A 13,068-nucleotide genomic window follows, 5' to 3' on the forward strand; every position below is an offset into this window, starting at 1 on the left:
TTTGAAGGGGATGGTCTGAGGGAGCAGAAAGAGGGTCCGAAGGAAAGAGGAGGAGGAGGGAAGCGGAGGATCTGTGGGAAAGGGAGGGGAATTTGGTCTGAGGGAGGAACATTTACCAGTGCAGACTTTGAGGTTAGAGGGAGGGAACTGATGGAGGGGCCCTGAGGGAAGTTTGTCTTGTAAGGTGTACCCGGTATTGAGGTTGTACTATCTGTGGGATGGTGTGGGAGTGGAGATTCTGTGGGAAGAGTCGCTGAAGAGGGAATATTTAAGTTCTGAGGGAGGGCTGATAATGGGGAAAGTATCTGAGGAAGATGGAGGGAATATAGGGTGAATAATCTGAGGGTCGAGGAGGTTCTGAGGGAAAGGACTAATGGGGTGGGCTGTCAAAAAAGGATTATCACAGGCAAAATTCTCATAGTTCTCAAGGTAGAATATGGTAACATTCATTCTTTGATAATAAATTTACTTTGAACTTACTTTGTAAAGGGAAAGGAGTGATTGAAAGTGGAGGGAAGAGGTAGATAGGAGTGAAGGACTTAGCAGAGGACAGTAAAGGAGGAACTCACACAAAATGTTGGAGGAACTCAGCAGGTCAGGTAGCATCTATGGAAATAAATAAGCAGTTTATATTTCAGGCTGAGACTTTTTCAGGACTGGAAGGGAAGGATGGACAAGCCAGAATAAAAAGGTGGGAGGAGAGGAATGAGGACAAGCTAGAAGGTGATAGGTGAAGCCAGGTGGGTAGGGAAGGTGAAGGGCTGGAGAAGAAGGAATCTATTAGGAGAGGAGAGTGGATCATAGGAGAAAATGAAGGAGGAGGACCAGGAGGCAGTTTCTCCTTTATCCCAGCCACCTGCCCTGGGTGGTGTTACAGCCTGACACTGTGGTTTTGATTGATTCATCAACCCCATTCTCTGAACTCAAGCCAAGGAGAAAATCTGAGATTTCTAGTTAAGCTTGTTCCTTTTTCTGACTGAACGCATTTAACAAGATGGATGCCCTCAGGAGGTTCGTTGACTTATAAGTCTTTATAAAAACTCAAACTTAAAAAGGGAAAGATGAAATGTTTGATGAAGGATCAGTCTAGAACATTAATCCTGTTTCTCAGTTTTTTATCTCTAGGCAGTTAATCTGATTAACCATTCTAGTTAGCCCTCCCCAACACCCATCTATTACCTCCGTCACTGTACTGTACTGTAAACACTCTACATTGAAAATACATGCTGGTGTTTATGTACATTTTATTTTATTGAGATACAGTGCAGAACAGGCTGCCTGGCCCTGCTGCCCAGCAACCCACCTGTTTAACCCTGGCCTAATCACAGGACAATCGCAATGACCAATTAATCTACCAGCCTTTACACCTTTGGACTGTGGGAGGAAACCCACATTGCTGATACTGTAATGCTACCTTGTCACCCTTTCTAACTTTATATAATTTTTTTACTCTTTATGATTATTTATTTGGGTGTTATATGAACAGTGTGTGATACATATTTTGTGGGTGTGCTGAGTTTCTGGAGGAACATTGCTTCATTTGTATATATTTACAATCAGACGACAGTAAACTTGAACTCTTCAGAGATGGTCTGCCTGGTGTCAGTGGTCACATAACCAGGACTTGTATATGCACCGGCTGCTCTTCATTTGACCCTGACTGGGGTGGGGGGGGGCTAATCAGGTGCCCAAGGGTGACCTGCAAGCTAGTGGAGGGAATTAGTGCCTTGCACCTCCTTTGATGGAGAAGTACCTCCACTCCACCACCTGGAAATTTAGATAAGCATAGATCTTATGTGCCATAAGGGAATGGAGGATACAGAGGAGGAGGACATTTTGTATAAACTGGCGAAGTGGCCTCTCCAGTGTACTGTTCTGTGTTCGCCATATTTGTAATGGATTATGCTGTAAAAAGTGAACTTTCATGGTATCTATGATAATAAACTTGATAAGATGGACTCTTGACCCCACAATTTACCTCGTTACGACTTTGTACTTTATCGTTTACCTAGAATGCATTTTCTCTGTAGCTGTTACACTTTATTCTGTTATTGTTTTACCTTGTTCTACCTCAATGCACTATGTAATGGTCTGATCTGTATGCAAAACAAACTTTTCACTGTATACTTTCAAACACAAAGTAAATTTATAATCAAAGTACATATATGTTACCTTATAATATCCTGAGTTTCATTTTTGCAAGTATTCACAGTAGAACAATGAGTCATAGAATCATAGAACACTACAGCGTAGACCCTTTGGCCTATCTAGTCTGTGCCAGACCATTAAGCTGCCTCGTTACATCAATCTGCTCACAGACAATAGCCCTTCACTACCCTCCCATTCATGTACCTATCCAAATTTCTCTGTAATGTTGAAATCAAACCTGCATCCACCACTTGCATTGACAGTTTGCTCCACACTTTCATCAGCCTCTGAGTGAAGAAGTTCCCCCTCAACAGTTGATCTTTCACCCTTAGTTCATGACCTCTGGTTCTAGTCTCACCCAATCACAGTGGAAAAAGCTTACTTGCATTTACCCTATCTATACCCCTCAAAATTTAATATACATCTAACAAATCTCCCCACGTTCTCCAATGTTCTAGTGAATTAAATTGCTTACCTATTCAACCTTTCCCTATAACTCAGATCCTCAGGTCCCAGCAACATCCTTGTAAATTTTCTCTGCTCTCTTTCAACCTTATTTACATCTTTCACAATACTGCAAATTGGGTCTCACCAACATCTTATACAATTTCAATATAACGTTCCATCTCCCAGACTCAATATATTGATTTATGAAGGCCAATGTGCCATAAGTTTTCTTTACAACCCTATCTACCTATGATGCCACATTCAAGGAATAATGAATCTGTATTCCCAGATTCCTCGGTTCTATCACAGTCCACAGTGCCCCACTGCTCACCTTGTAAGATCTGCCCTGGTAGTTCCTCCTAAAGTGCAACACTTAACACTTGTTTGCATTAAATTCTATCTGCCATTTTTCAGCCCATTGTTCGAACTGGTCCAGAACCTGCTGCAAACTTTAATAGTCTTCTTTGCTGTCCACTACACCCCAGTCTTGGTGTCATCCACAAGTTTCCTGATCTAGTTAACCACATTACCATCCAGATCATTGATATAGATGACAAACAACAAAGGATAGTCATAGACCTTCAGTTAGAAAGGCGACCATCTACAACCACTCTGGCTTCTTACAGGAAGCCAATATCTAGTCCAATTTACTACCTTGACTGAAGCTTATTGACCAACCTCCCATGTGGGACCTTGTCAAAGGCCTTGCTAAAGTCATGTAGATGACATCCACTGCCTTGCCTTCATCAACTTTCCTGCTAACATCCTTGATTAGATATGACTTACTACGCACAAAGCCATGTTGACTATCACTAATCAGTCCCTGTTTGTACAAATACTTATATATGTGGTCCTGTAGCGATGTGCTACACACAGCGCTGAAATAACGACACGCAGTCAGTAAGTTGTTTGGAGACTAGTTTATTCAAACTTTGTGGCACTGGCATTTAATCCCTAGCGCCCGCCCTCTCCAGGTGGAAGTGACATCAGAGGTGCATTACCAAAGTCTCCCCCCGCGCGCTGGCTATTTGTGAGGCGGTTCGCCTGCGCAGAAAGTGGGTCGCCACAGTCCCTTAAAATACCTTCCAATAACTTTCCTACTACTGATGTTAGGGTCACTGGCCTACAATTCCTTGGCTTATTAGAGACTTTCTTAAACAACTGAACAGCATTAGCTATCCTCCAATCCTCCAGCACCTCATTTGTGGCTAAGAATATTTTAAGTATCTCTGCTAAGGCCCCTGAAATTTCTGCACTTGCCTCCCAGAGGGTGCAAAGGAACACAATGTCAGGCCCTGGGGATTTGTCCACTCTTAATTTGCCTCAAGACAGTAAACACCTCCTCCTCTGTAATCTGTAGCGTCCATGAAATTAATGGTGTTTTGTTTCACTTCTATAGACTTTGTGTCCTTCTCCCGAGTAAATACAGATGCAAATAATCCATTTCAGATCTCCCCATCTCTTTTGGCTCCACCCAACTCTTTTGGCTCCATTTTGATCTTTCAGAGAACCAACTTTGTCCCTTGAAATCCTTTTGCTCTTAATACAGCTGTAGAAGACCTTAGGATACTCCTTCTCCTTGTCTGCTAAGGCAAACTCATGCCTTCTTTTAGCCCTCCTGATTTCCTTCTAAAGTGTTCTCTTGTATTTCTTAACCTCTTCAAGCATTTCATTTGCTCCTTCCTGCTTATATCTGCTATACACCACCTTTTTCTTAACCAGGGCCTCAATAGCTCTCAAAAACCAAGGTTCCCTAAAACTGTTATCCTGCCCTTTTATTCTGACAGGAACATACAAACTCTATACTCTCAAAATTTCCTTTTTGAAGGCCTCTCACTTACCAAGTACATCTTTGCCAGAAAACAGCCTGTCCCAGTTCACACTTGCTAGATCCTTTCTGATACCATCAAAATTGACCTTCCTCCCATTTAAAATCTCAATCCGGGGACTAGACCTATCCTTTTCCATGATTATCATGAAACTAATGTCATTATGATCACTAGATGCCTAATGTTCCCCTACACAAACTTCTGTCACCTGTCCTGTCCCATTCCCCATGTATCACTAACAAACCTTCCCACTAGGATGTTAGTCCCCCTCTGGTTCAGGTGCAAACTGCTCCTTCTATACAGGTCCCACCTTCTGTGGAAGAAAGTCCAATGATCCAAAAATCTGAAGGTTCTCTCCTGCACCAATGCCTTAGCCACGTGTTAAGCTGTATAATCTTTCCACTCTGGCCTCACTAGCATGTGGCATGGGTAGCAATCTGGAGATCACAACCCTGGAGGCTCTGAAAGTCCTTTAACTTAGCACCTAACTCACTGAACACACTTCACAGAACCTTATCACGCATGTCATTGATATCAATGTGGACCATAACCTCTGGCTGCTCACCCTCCCACTTAAGACTGCTGTGATCTTGATTTGAGGTGCCCCTCTCCCTGGCAACTTGGAGGCAAGAAACCATCCAGGAATCTTATTCTCATCCACAGAACCTCCCTTTTGTTCCCCTAACCAATGAATCCCCTATCACGACAGCTTTCATCTTCTCCCCCCTTCCCTTCTAAGTCACAGAGCCAGACTCAGTTCCAGAGACCTGACATCTGTGACTTTCCTCTGTTAGGTCACCCCCCCCCCCCAACAGTTTCCAAAGTGATATACCTGTTGTCGAGGGGAAAGGCCACAGGAACACTCTCCACTGGCCCCCTAACCCCTTCCCCCTTCCTGACTGTCACCCAGTTTCCTCTGTCCTACAATGACCTCTCTAAATGCCCTGTCAATCCTTCAGTCTCCTGAATGATCCAGAGTTTATCAAGTTCAACTCCAACTCCCTAATGCGGATTGTTAGAGGATGCAGGTGTATTCTTCAGGGACACTGGAGATTCCTCTGTCTTCCCACACCATGCAAGAGGAGCATTCCGCTATCCTGCCCGACATCTTCATTGCTCTGAATGTGCAATAAGAAAGAAATAAAGGATAAATAACGGAGAAAAAAATCTTTATCTAGCTACGTTCTTTGCCTCCCCTTGCCAAAGCTTTGATCAGCTAAAGCCTCAACTCACCAATCCAACACTGGCCCACTCCCAAATGGCCATTCTGCTTCACCCTAACTACTTTTTATTGGCCTTGTCAAGTGCCTAACTATGCACAGTCCAAATTCTCCCTGGGGATTGTGGTGCACAGAGTGTACTGACTGCCACCACTAATGGCAAGTTATTCAGCCAAGCAAATTTCTGAGACTGATCTAATTGTTGTAAATTAATTATTTATAACAACAGGCTGGAAATGGTTTTTTAAAAAATTTCTATCAAGTATTACAAAAATGTTGCTGGGACTTGAGAACCTGAGTTATAAGGAAAGGTTCTTTATTCCCTGGAGTGGAGGAGAATGAGAGGAAATTTATAGACAAAATTATGAGGGGTATAGATAGGGTAAATGAAAGCAGGCTTTCCCCCCTGGGGTTGGTTGAGACTACAACTAGGTCATGAATTGGGGGGGAAAGGTGAAATGTTTAAGCGGGAGCCTGAGATGGATGTCTTCACTCAGAGGGTGGTGTGAGTGTACAGTGAGCTGCCCATACAAGTGGTGGATCAGGGTTGAATTTCAACACCGAAGAGAAGTTTGGAGAAGTACATGGATGGGACAGGTTGGAGGGCTATAGTCCAGGTGCAAGTGGGTGGGACTAGGCAGATTAATAGTCTGTTACAGACTAGATGGGCTGAACAGCTTGTTCCTGTGCTGTAGTGCTCTATGACTTACAAAATTGAAAGTACTTTGTCTGGAATTTTTGGTGAGTTTCCATCACTATGAAACTATTGGCACAGGGTCAGGGATAAAAATATCCTTTTGAAAACATTTTTCTGAATTTATTGAGAGGTAGGGAATAGGCTGTACTGGCCCTTTGAGCCACATTACCCAGCAACCCCTGATTTAACCCCAGCCTAATCACAGGACAATTTACAATGACCAATGAACCTACAAACCTGTACGCCTTGGGACTGTGGGAGGAAACCAGAGCACCTGGAGAAAACCCAAGCAACATTGTCTGGAATTGAACAATTGGGCCGGGCCGGGCGGGGCTATTGAGGAACAGATATGTAATCAGATGAAGGAAAAGTGTGAAAATAATAGGGCTGGTGTCATGGGGGATTTCAGCTTCCCCAATATAAACTGGGAGCTTCTGAGTGTAAGGGGTCAGATGGGTTTGAATCTGTTAAGTAGGTTTCTTAAATCAATGTGTGAGTGGTCCAATGAAAGGAGGGGCCATACTGTACCTGGTTTTGGGGAATGAGCCTGGCCAGGTGACTGACCTTTCAATGGGTGAACAGTTCGGGAATTGTTACCATAACTGGTTAACTTCCAGGATAGGTATCGACAAGGATAGGTATGGTCCTTACGGAAGAGATTTAAATTGACATAGGGCAATTTACAAGGGCATTAGACAGGAACAATGAAGTGTTAATTGGGAATGCCTTTACTCTGGCAAGTCCACATCAGATGTAGAACATGAGACTGGAGCAGTGTTAGGCCATTCAGCCCATCAGTGCTGTCCTTCCATTCCATCATGGCTGATCCTGGACTCCACTCAACCCCATACACCTGACTTCTCACCATATTCTTTGGAGACCTGACCGATGAGGAAGCTATTAACTCACACCTTAAATATATCCATGATTTGGCCGCCACTGCAGTTTATAGGCCAGGCCAGGCTATTTTCAGCCAGAAAGAAGTGACACTGTGGAATGTGTTGCCAAATGGAGGCCAAATCACATAAGGCTGACGCTGAAGATTCTTGATTAGTCAGGGCATGAAAGGATTTGGAGAGAAGGCAGGAGATTGGGTCTGAGTGGGAAATGGATCAGCCATGATGAAATGGTGGATGGAGCAGACTTGACGGGCCGAATGGCCCATCTCTGTACCGTATGCTCTTATGTTTTGGGCCAATATGCTTCATCACGGTTCATGAACGGTCTCGGCCAGAAACGTCAATTTATTCCCTTCCATGCATGCTGTCTGACTTGCTGAGTTCCTCCAGCATTTTTTGTGTGTTGCTCTGGGTTTCCGGAATCTGCAGAATCTCTTGTATTTCTGGATATGAACTATAGTTCAGGATGTTGTTGACTTAGAGGATTGTGCTAACCAGAATCGTCTTTGTGTCATTTGAAAAATAATTTTCGTAAATCCATTCCATACAAATACCTTGCATTAATATTAAAAACTATAACGGTGTATAGCAAGTTGGACAGCGTCTCTGGAACCAGTTAACGTTTAAACCCTTTATCTGAACTGGGAAAGAGAGAAATATTAATTTTGTCTTTGCATTAATATACACATATATTATGAACATATGCTTTATGTTAATTAACCAACAATCTGCAGGAGGAACTCAGGGCGAGCAGCGCCTTTGGGAGGAATTTCGGTTCGAAGCCTTGAGTTAGGACCGCACTATATTAATCTTGCGTACAGATTAGATAGATGTATGTTTTAGTAATTTTAAGTGTACACCCCCTTTTCTGTACAGTTAATGCATTGCCTTAAAGGACGCTTCGGGCAGATGACTGGATACACGTTTGAAGAAGGAAACTTTGCACAGTGAGCGGGGCTAACTGGGTCACTCGCAAAGCTGGAAAAGACACCCAAGGCCTGAATCGAACACCAACAACTCAGCTTTAACTTTTGCAAAGCCCCCTCCCCCAGGTGCTGCATTGGGTGGTGCCAAATTGGCGGAAATAAAAGTCTGGACTGTGGTTTCCGCTTCCGGACAGAGTTTTTATTGTGAGGAAGCGCAGGTAGGTGCGATGTGGGGGTGCCTGAGTGACCGACAGTTGCCCCGGTCCCTGGGTCTAGTTGATTGACAGTTGCCCCTGGTCCCTGGGACTAGTTGATTGACAGTTGCCCCGGCTGCCCGGGCTGACACAGTGTCAGCATGGTTTGCGGGACGTGTGTTTTCTGTGGGCACTGTCTCTGTTTAAATGAACAACTTTTTAACTTGCGTTTATTATTGCAAAGAGGAGGACAAAGTTTCCGTACATCACTCGAGAGCCGGTGAAATACATGTACTGGGCGGGAGGGAGCTTCTGTGTTGGAAAGGGGTGTGTGGTTCTGCGGGGGAGTGACCGCGGTGTCATCGCGGACCTGCACCGATCTCCGGCGGCTATCGATAGTGCGGCTACTTCGCTGTGTCGGCGAACGCCGGCTGCTCCGTCCCCGTCGCTGTCTTTCAGCGCTGCGTGTCTGAGCAGCAGTTTCCCTTCACCCCTGACCGCCAGTCCCCAGTTCCGACCCGAGATGTTGCCCTCGGGCAGGAGGTACAGGAGCCTCGGGTCCCACACCAGCAGGTTCAGGAACCTCAACCATCAGGCTCCTGAATCAGCGTGGATAACTTCACTCACCCCAGCACTCAACTGATTCCACAACCTATGGACTCGCTTTCAAGGCCCCTTCACCTCACACTGTCGATATTCATTGCTTTTTTGTTTATCATGATTTAGTTTTTTTTTGAGTTTGCAGTCTGATATCTTTTGCACAGTTTGTCTTGTCATGTGTGTTTCTCGTTGATTCTGTTGTGTTTCTATTTAGCACGAATGCCCGCAAGAAAAGAGCTTATAGGGTTCTATATGATGCCATAAATGTACTTTAATAATAAATTTGAATTTAGTTTCTCGTCCCCCCACGTGCTGCCTCTGGCTCATTAATGCTGTGTGAAAGTGCCATTGTCTTAGGCTTGTCTGCTTTGTGTTTTATCAGGTCTTAAACTAAGAGGCTTCATTGGAATAAAGAACCCTTGTATTGCAAATAACACTGTCTCCGTGGGTCCCTAAAATGACTTAGGAGGCAGGGAGCCTGCAGAAGGATTTGGACAGATTGGGAGAATGGGCAAAGAAGTGGCAGATGGGGTACTTTGTCAGGAAGTGTACAGGCAGGCACTGTGGTGCAGGGAATAAAGACCATCTTATAAAGAGGGGAAATTAAACATTCTGAGGGGCAAAGAGGCCAAAATCCTCATGCAGGATTCCCTGAAGCTTAACTTGTGGGTTGAGTCGGTGGTGAGGAAGGTAAACGCAATGTTAGTATTCATTGTGAGAGGACTGGACTATAAGAGCAAGGGTGTAGTGCTGTGGTTTTGTAGGGTATTGGTCAGACTGCACTTGGAGTATTGTGAGCAGCTTTGGGCTCCTCGGCTGAAAGGATTTATGCCATTGGAGAGGCTCCAGGGGAGGTTCTCCAAGAGTGATCCCCAGGAATGAGGTGTGGGAGGGGAGGGTTTGACCCGGGAGATGGTTATTGGCTACAGGAAAAGGAAACTGGAGTCCTCATCAGGGAATCAGAGGTGGGGACGGTCAGCAACTTCAAATTCCTTGGTGTTATTTCGGAGGACCTGTCCTGGGCACTGCATGTGAATGTAATTACGAAGAAAGAACGGCAGCATCTCTACTTCCTTAGGAGACTCTGAAAAATTAGCGTGACATCTCAAACTTTGACAAATTTCTGTAGATGTGTACTGACTGGCTGCATCACAGCCTGCTGTGGAATCACCGATACCCGTGTATGGAAAATCCTACAAAAGGTAGTCACGGGTAAAACCCTCCCCACCATTGAACACATCTACATGAAACGCTGTCACAGGAAAGCAGCATCCATCATCAGGGACCCCCACCACTCAGGACATGCTGTCTTCTTGCTGCTGTTTTCAGGAAGGTGGTGTAGGAGCCTCAGGACTCACAGCACCAGGTTCAGGAACAGTTATTACCCCTCAACCATCAGGAAGAAGGTACAGGAGCCTCAGGACCCACACCACCAGGTTCAGGAACAGTTATTACCCCTCAACCATCAGGCTCTTCACTTAACCTCATTTGTCCCATCACTGAACTGTTCCCATAACCCATGGACTCACTTTCAAGGATGCTTCATCTCATATTCTTGATACTTATTGTTTATTTATTTCCTTTTTTTTGTATTTGTAGTTTGTATTTTACGAACTGGTTGAAAACCCAAGTTGGTACAGTCTTTCATTGATTCTACTATGGTTATTATTCTATTATAGATTTATTAAATATACAGCAAGAAAATTAATCTCAAGGTTGTATATGGTGACATTTATGTACTTTGATAATAAATTTAATCCGAACTTTGAAAGCTATTGAATACTGAAAGGCCCAGATAGTGGATGTGGAGAGGATGTTTCCTTTAGTGGGAAAGTCGAAGGGACGAATGGCCTAATTCTGCTCCTTTGACTAATGGCCCCAAGACAACAGGGAATAATTAGGCCATTCAGCCCATCAAAGCTGCTCTGCCAGTCCATTGTGGCTGATTTTATTATTCCATTCAACCCATTCTCCTGCCTTCTCCCCGTAACCTTTGACATCCTGACTAATCAAGAATCTATCACATTAAATATACTTAATGACCTGGCCTCCACAGCTGTCTGTGGCAGTGAATTCCACAGATTCACCACCCTCTGGCTAAAGAAAGTTGTCCTCATCTTGTTCCGAAAGGGTGTCCTGAGGCTGTTCCTCTGGCCTTAGACTTCCCCACTATAACATCCTCTCTGCTGAGCTCTTTCAATATTCAGTAGGTTTCAGTGAGATCCCCCCCATCATTCTTCTAAACTCTAGCGAGTACAGTCCCTGAGACATCAAGCGCTCCTCATACATTAACCCTTTCATTCCTGAGAACATTCTTGTGAACCTCCTCTGGACCCTCTCCAATGCAGGCATATCCTTTTTTCAGATAAGATTAGATTAGATTCAACTTTATTGTCATTGTGCCGAGTACAGGTACAAAGCCAAATGAAGTGCAGTTAGCATCTAACCAGAAATGCAAAGGATAGTGTTATTTATGAAATAACTGCAAATAAAAAATAAGGGGCCCAAATCCGATCTCAGTACACCAGGGGTGGTCTGCCGGATGCCTTCTAAAGCCTCAGAGGATGTTAAAGCTGATTTTCCTCTCTCCGGTTCTAGGGAAGCGGGCAACATGGATTTGACCGCAGTGGACAAGATGGACCACACGGAGGCCGAGGGCTGTGACTTCCAGGAGCCAGGCCATTCGGGCAGGGTGCTGGAGGGTCTCCACAGCCTGTGGCAGAAGCGGACGTTCTGCGATGTGACACTGTGCTGCGGGGGGCAGGAGTTCCCCTGTCACCGCATCGTGTTGGCTTCCTCCAGCTCCTACTTCCGGGCCATGTTTTCGGTGGGGTTTCAGGAGTCGCGGCAGGAACGTGTGGCGGTCAATGGACTGGAGCCGCAGATGGTGGGCCTACTGCTGGGCTACTGCTACTCTGGCCGGGTGCGCATCTCCGGCTCTAATGTCCAGGGCCTTCTGGCCGCCGCGAACCTCCTGGACATTGGCCCGGTGAGGGAGGCCTGCTGCCAGTTCCTGGAGCGGCAGATGGATGAGACCAACTGTGTGGGCATCCACTGCTTCGCTGAGGCCCACTCCTGCGATGAGCTGCAGGCCAAGAGCCTGGCCTACATCCTTCACCACTTCTGTGCCGTCCGCACGCAGGAGGAATTTCTCGCTCTCTCTGCCGAGAAGCTGGCCCAGATCATCTCCAGCGACGACCTCAACGTCTCCCGGGAGGAGATGGTCTTCGACGCCGTGCTCCTCTGGCTGGAGAGGGACCAATCGAGGAAACTTGTCTTTGAGAAGGTGAGTGGAGGAGGATGTTTCTGCTATACTTGGAGTCTTTTGGCCTGATAGGTTCTGACTGACCCAGTTAGTCCCACTAAGCCAAGGCTTCCTGATTTTTAAAAAATTTTTTTGTTTTTATATGCCCTGGACCCCTGCCATTAACCTGGGGGTCTGTGGACTCCAGGTTGGGAACCCCTAATCTAGGCCTTTCCTGTCTACGTACCGGAATTCAGTGGGCCAGGCAGTGTCTGAAGAGAGATGAGCCATTAACATTTTGGGCTGAGACCACAAAATATCAAAAGGCCTAGACAGTGGTGGGGAGAGGATGTTTCCTATACTGGCACTGTCTCTGATCAAGAGGGCACAGCCTCAGAATAGAGGGGCTTCCTTTTAGAACAGAAATGAGGAATTTCTTTAGCCAGAGGGAGGAGAATCTCTGGACAGCTGAGAGGCCAAGTCATTGGGCATATTTAAAGCGGAGGTTGATAGGTTCTTGGTTAGTCAGAGTGTCAAAGGTTATGGAGAGAAGTCAGGAGAATGGGGTTGAGAGGGATAGTAAATCTGTCTCAATGGAATATTGGAGCAAACTTGATAGGCTGAATGGCCCATCTGTGTGCATCTTATGTTTAATGGTCTTGTGGCTGGTAATGGATAGACAGGGAGGGTGCTGTGACTTCTGTAGGGTGGGAAGGAGAGTCTATAGGGGGAGGAGGGACAGACCAGCCACAAGTTCAGGTTTATTGTCTTGAAGGCCCTATATGTATGTGATATAAAGGCACTGAAAATTGGCTTTTAACAACAGCAACACAGTAATGACATGGTAATGAGAGGTGTAAATTA

The 13,068-nt window shown here is 45.3% G+C and overlaps 1 protein-coding gene across 3 annotated transcripts in view; it reads left to right on the forward strand.

Moving 5' to 3' along the window:
- The first annotated feature begins 117 nt into the window (after nucleotides 1–117).
- Nucleotides 118–13,068, forward strand: part of si:ch211-256e16.3 (kelch-like protein 20) — a 30,053-nt gene continuing 17,102 nt past the window's right edge. Inside the window, exons 1-2 of one of the 3 annotated variants that reach the window (XM_059978942.1) lie at nucleotides 118–1,011; nucleotides 11,559–12,246. In XM_059978942.1, coding sequence (XP_059834925.1) covers nucleotides 995–1,011; nucleotides 11,559–12,246 — 705 coding nt within the window. In that variant the 5' untranslated portion in view covers nucleotides 118–994. Of the gene's footprint in view, nucleotides 1,012–8,147; nucleotides 8,385–8,521; nucleotides 8,641–11,558; nucleotides 12,247–13,068 lie in introns of those variants that run through there. The other 2 variants (XM_059978943.1, XM_059978941.1) reach the window with 2 other exon arrangements.

Source organism: Hypanus sabinus, chromosome 9 (genome assembly GCF_030144855.1).
Source record: "Hypanus sabinus isolate sHypSab1 chromosome 9, sHypSab1.hap1, whole genome shotgun sequence".
In the NCBI taxonomy this organism is placed as follows: domain Eukaryota; kingdom Metazoa; phylum Chordata; class Chondrichthyes; order Myliobatiformes; family Dasyatidae; genus Hypanus; species Hypanus sabinus.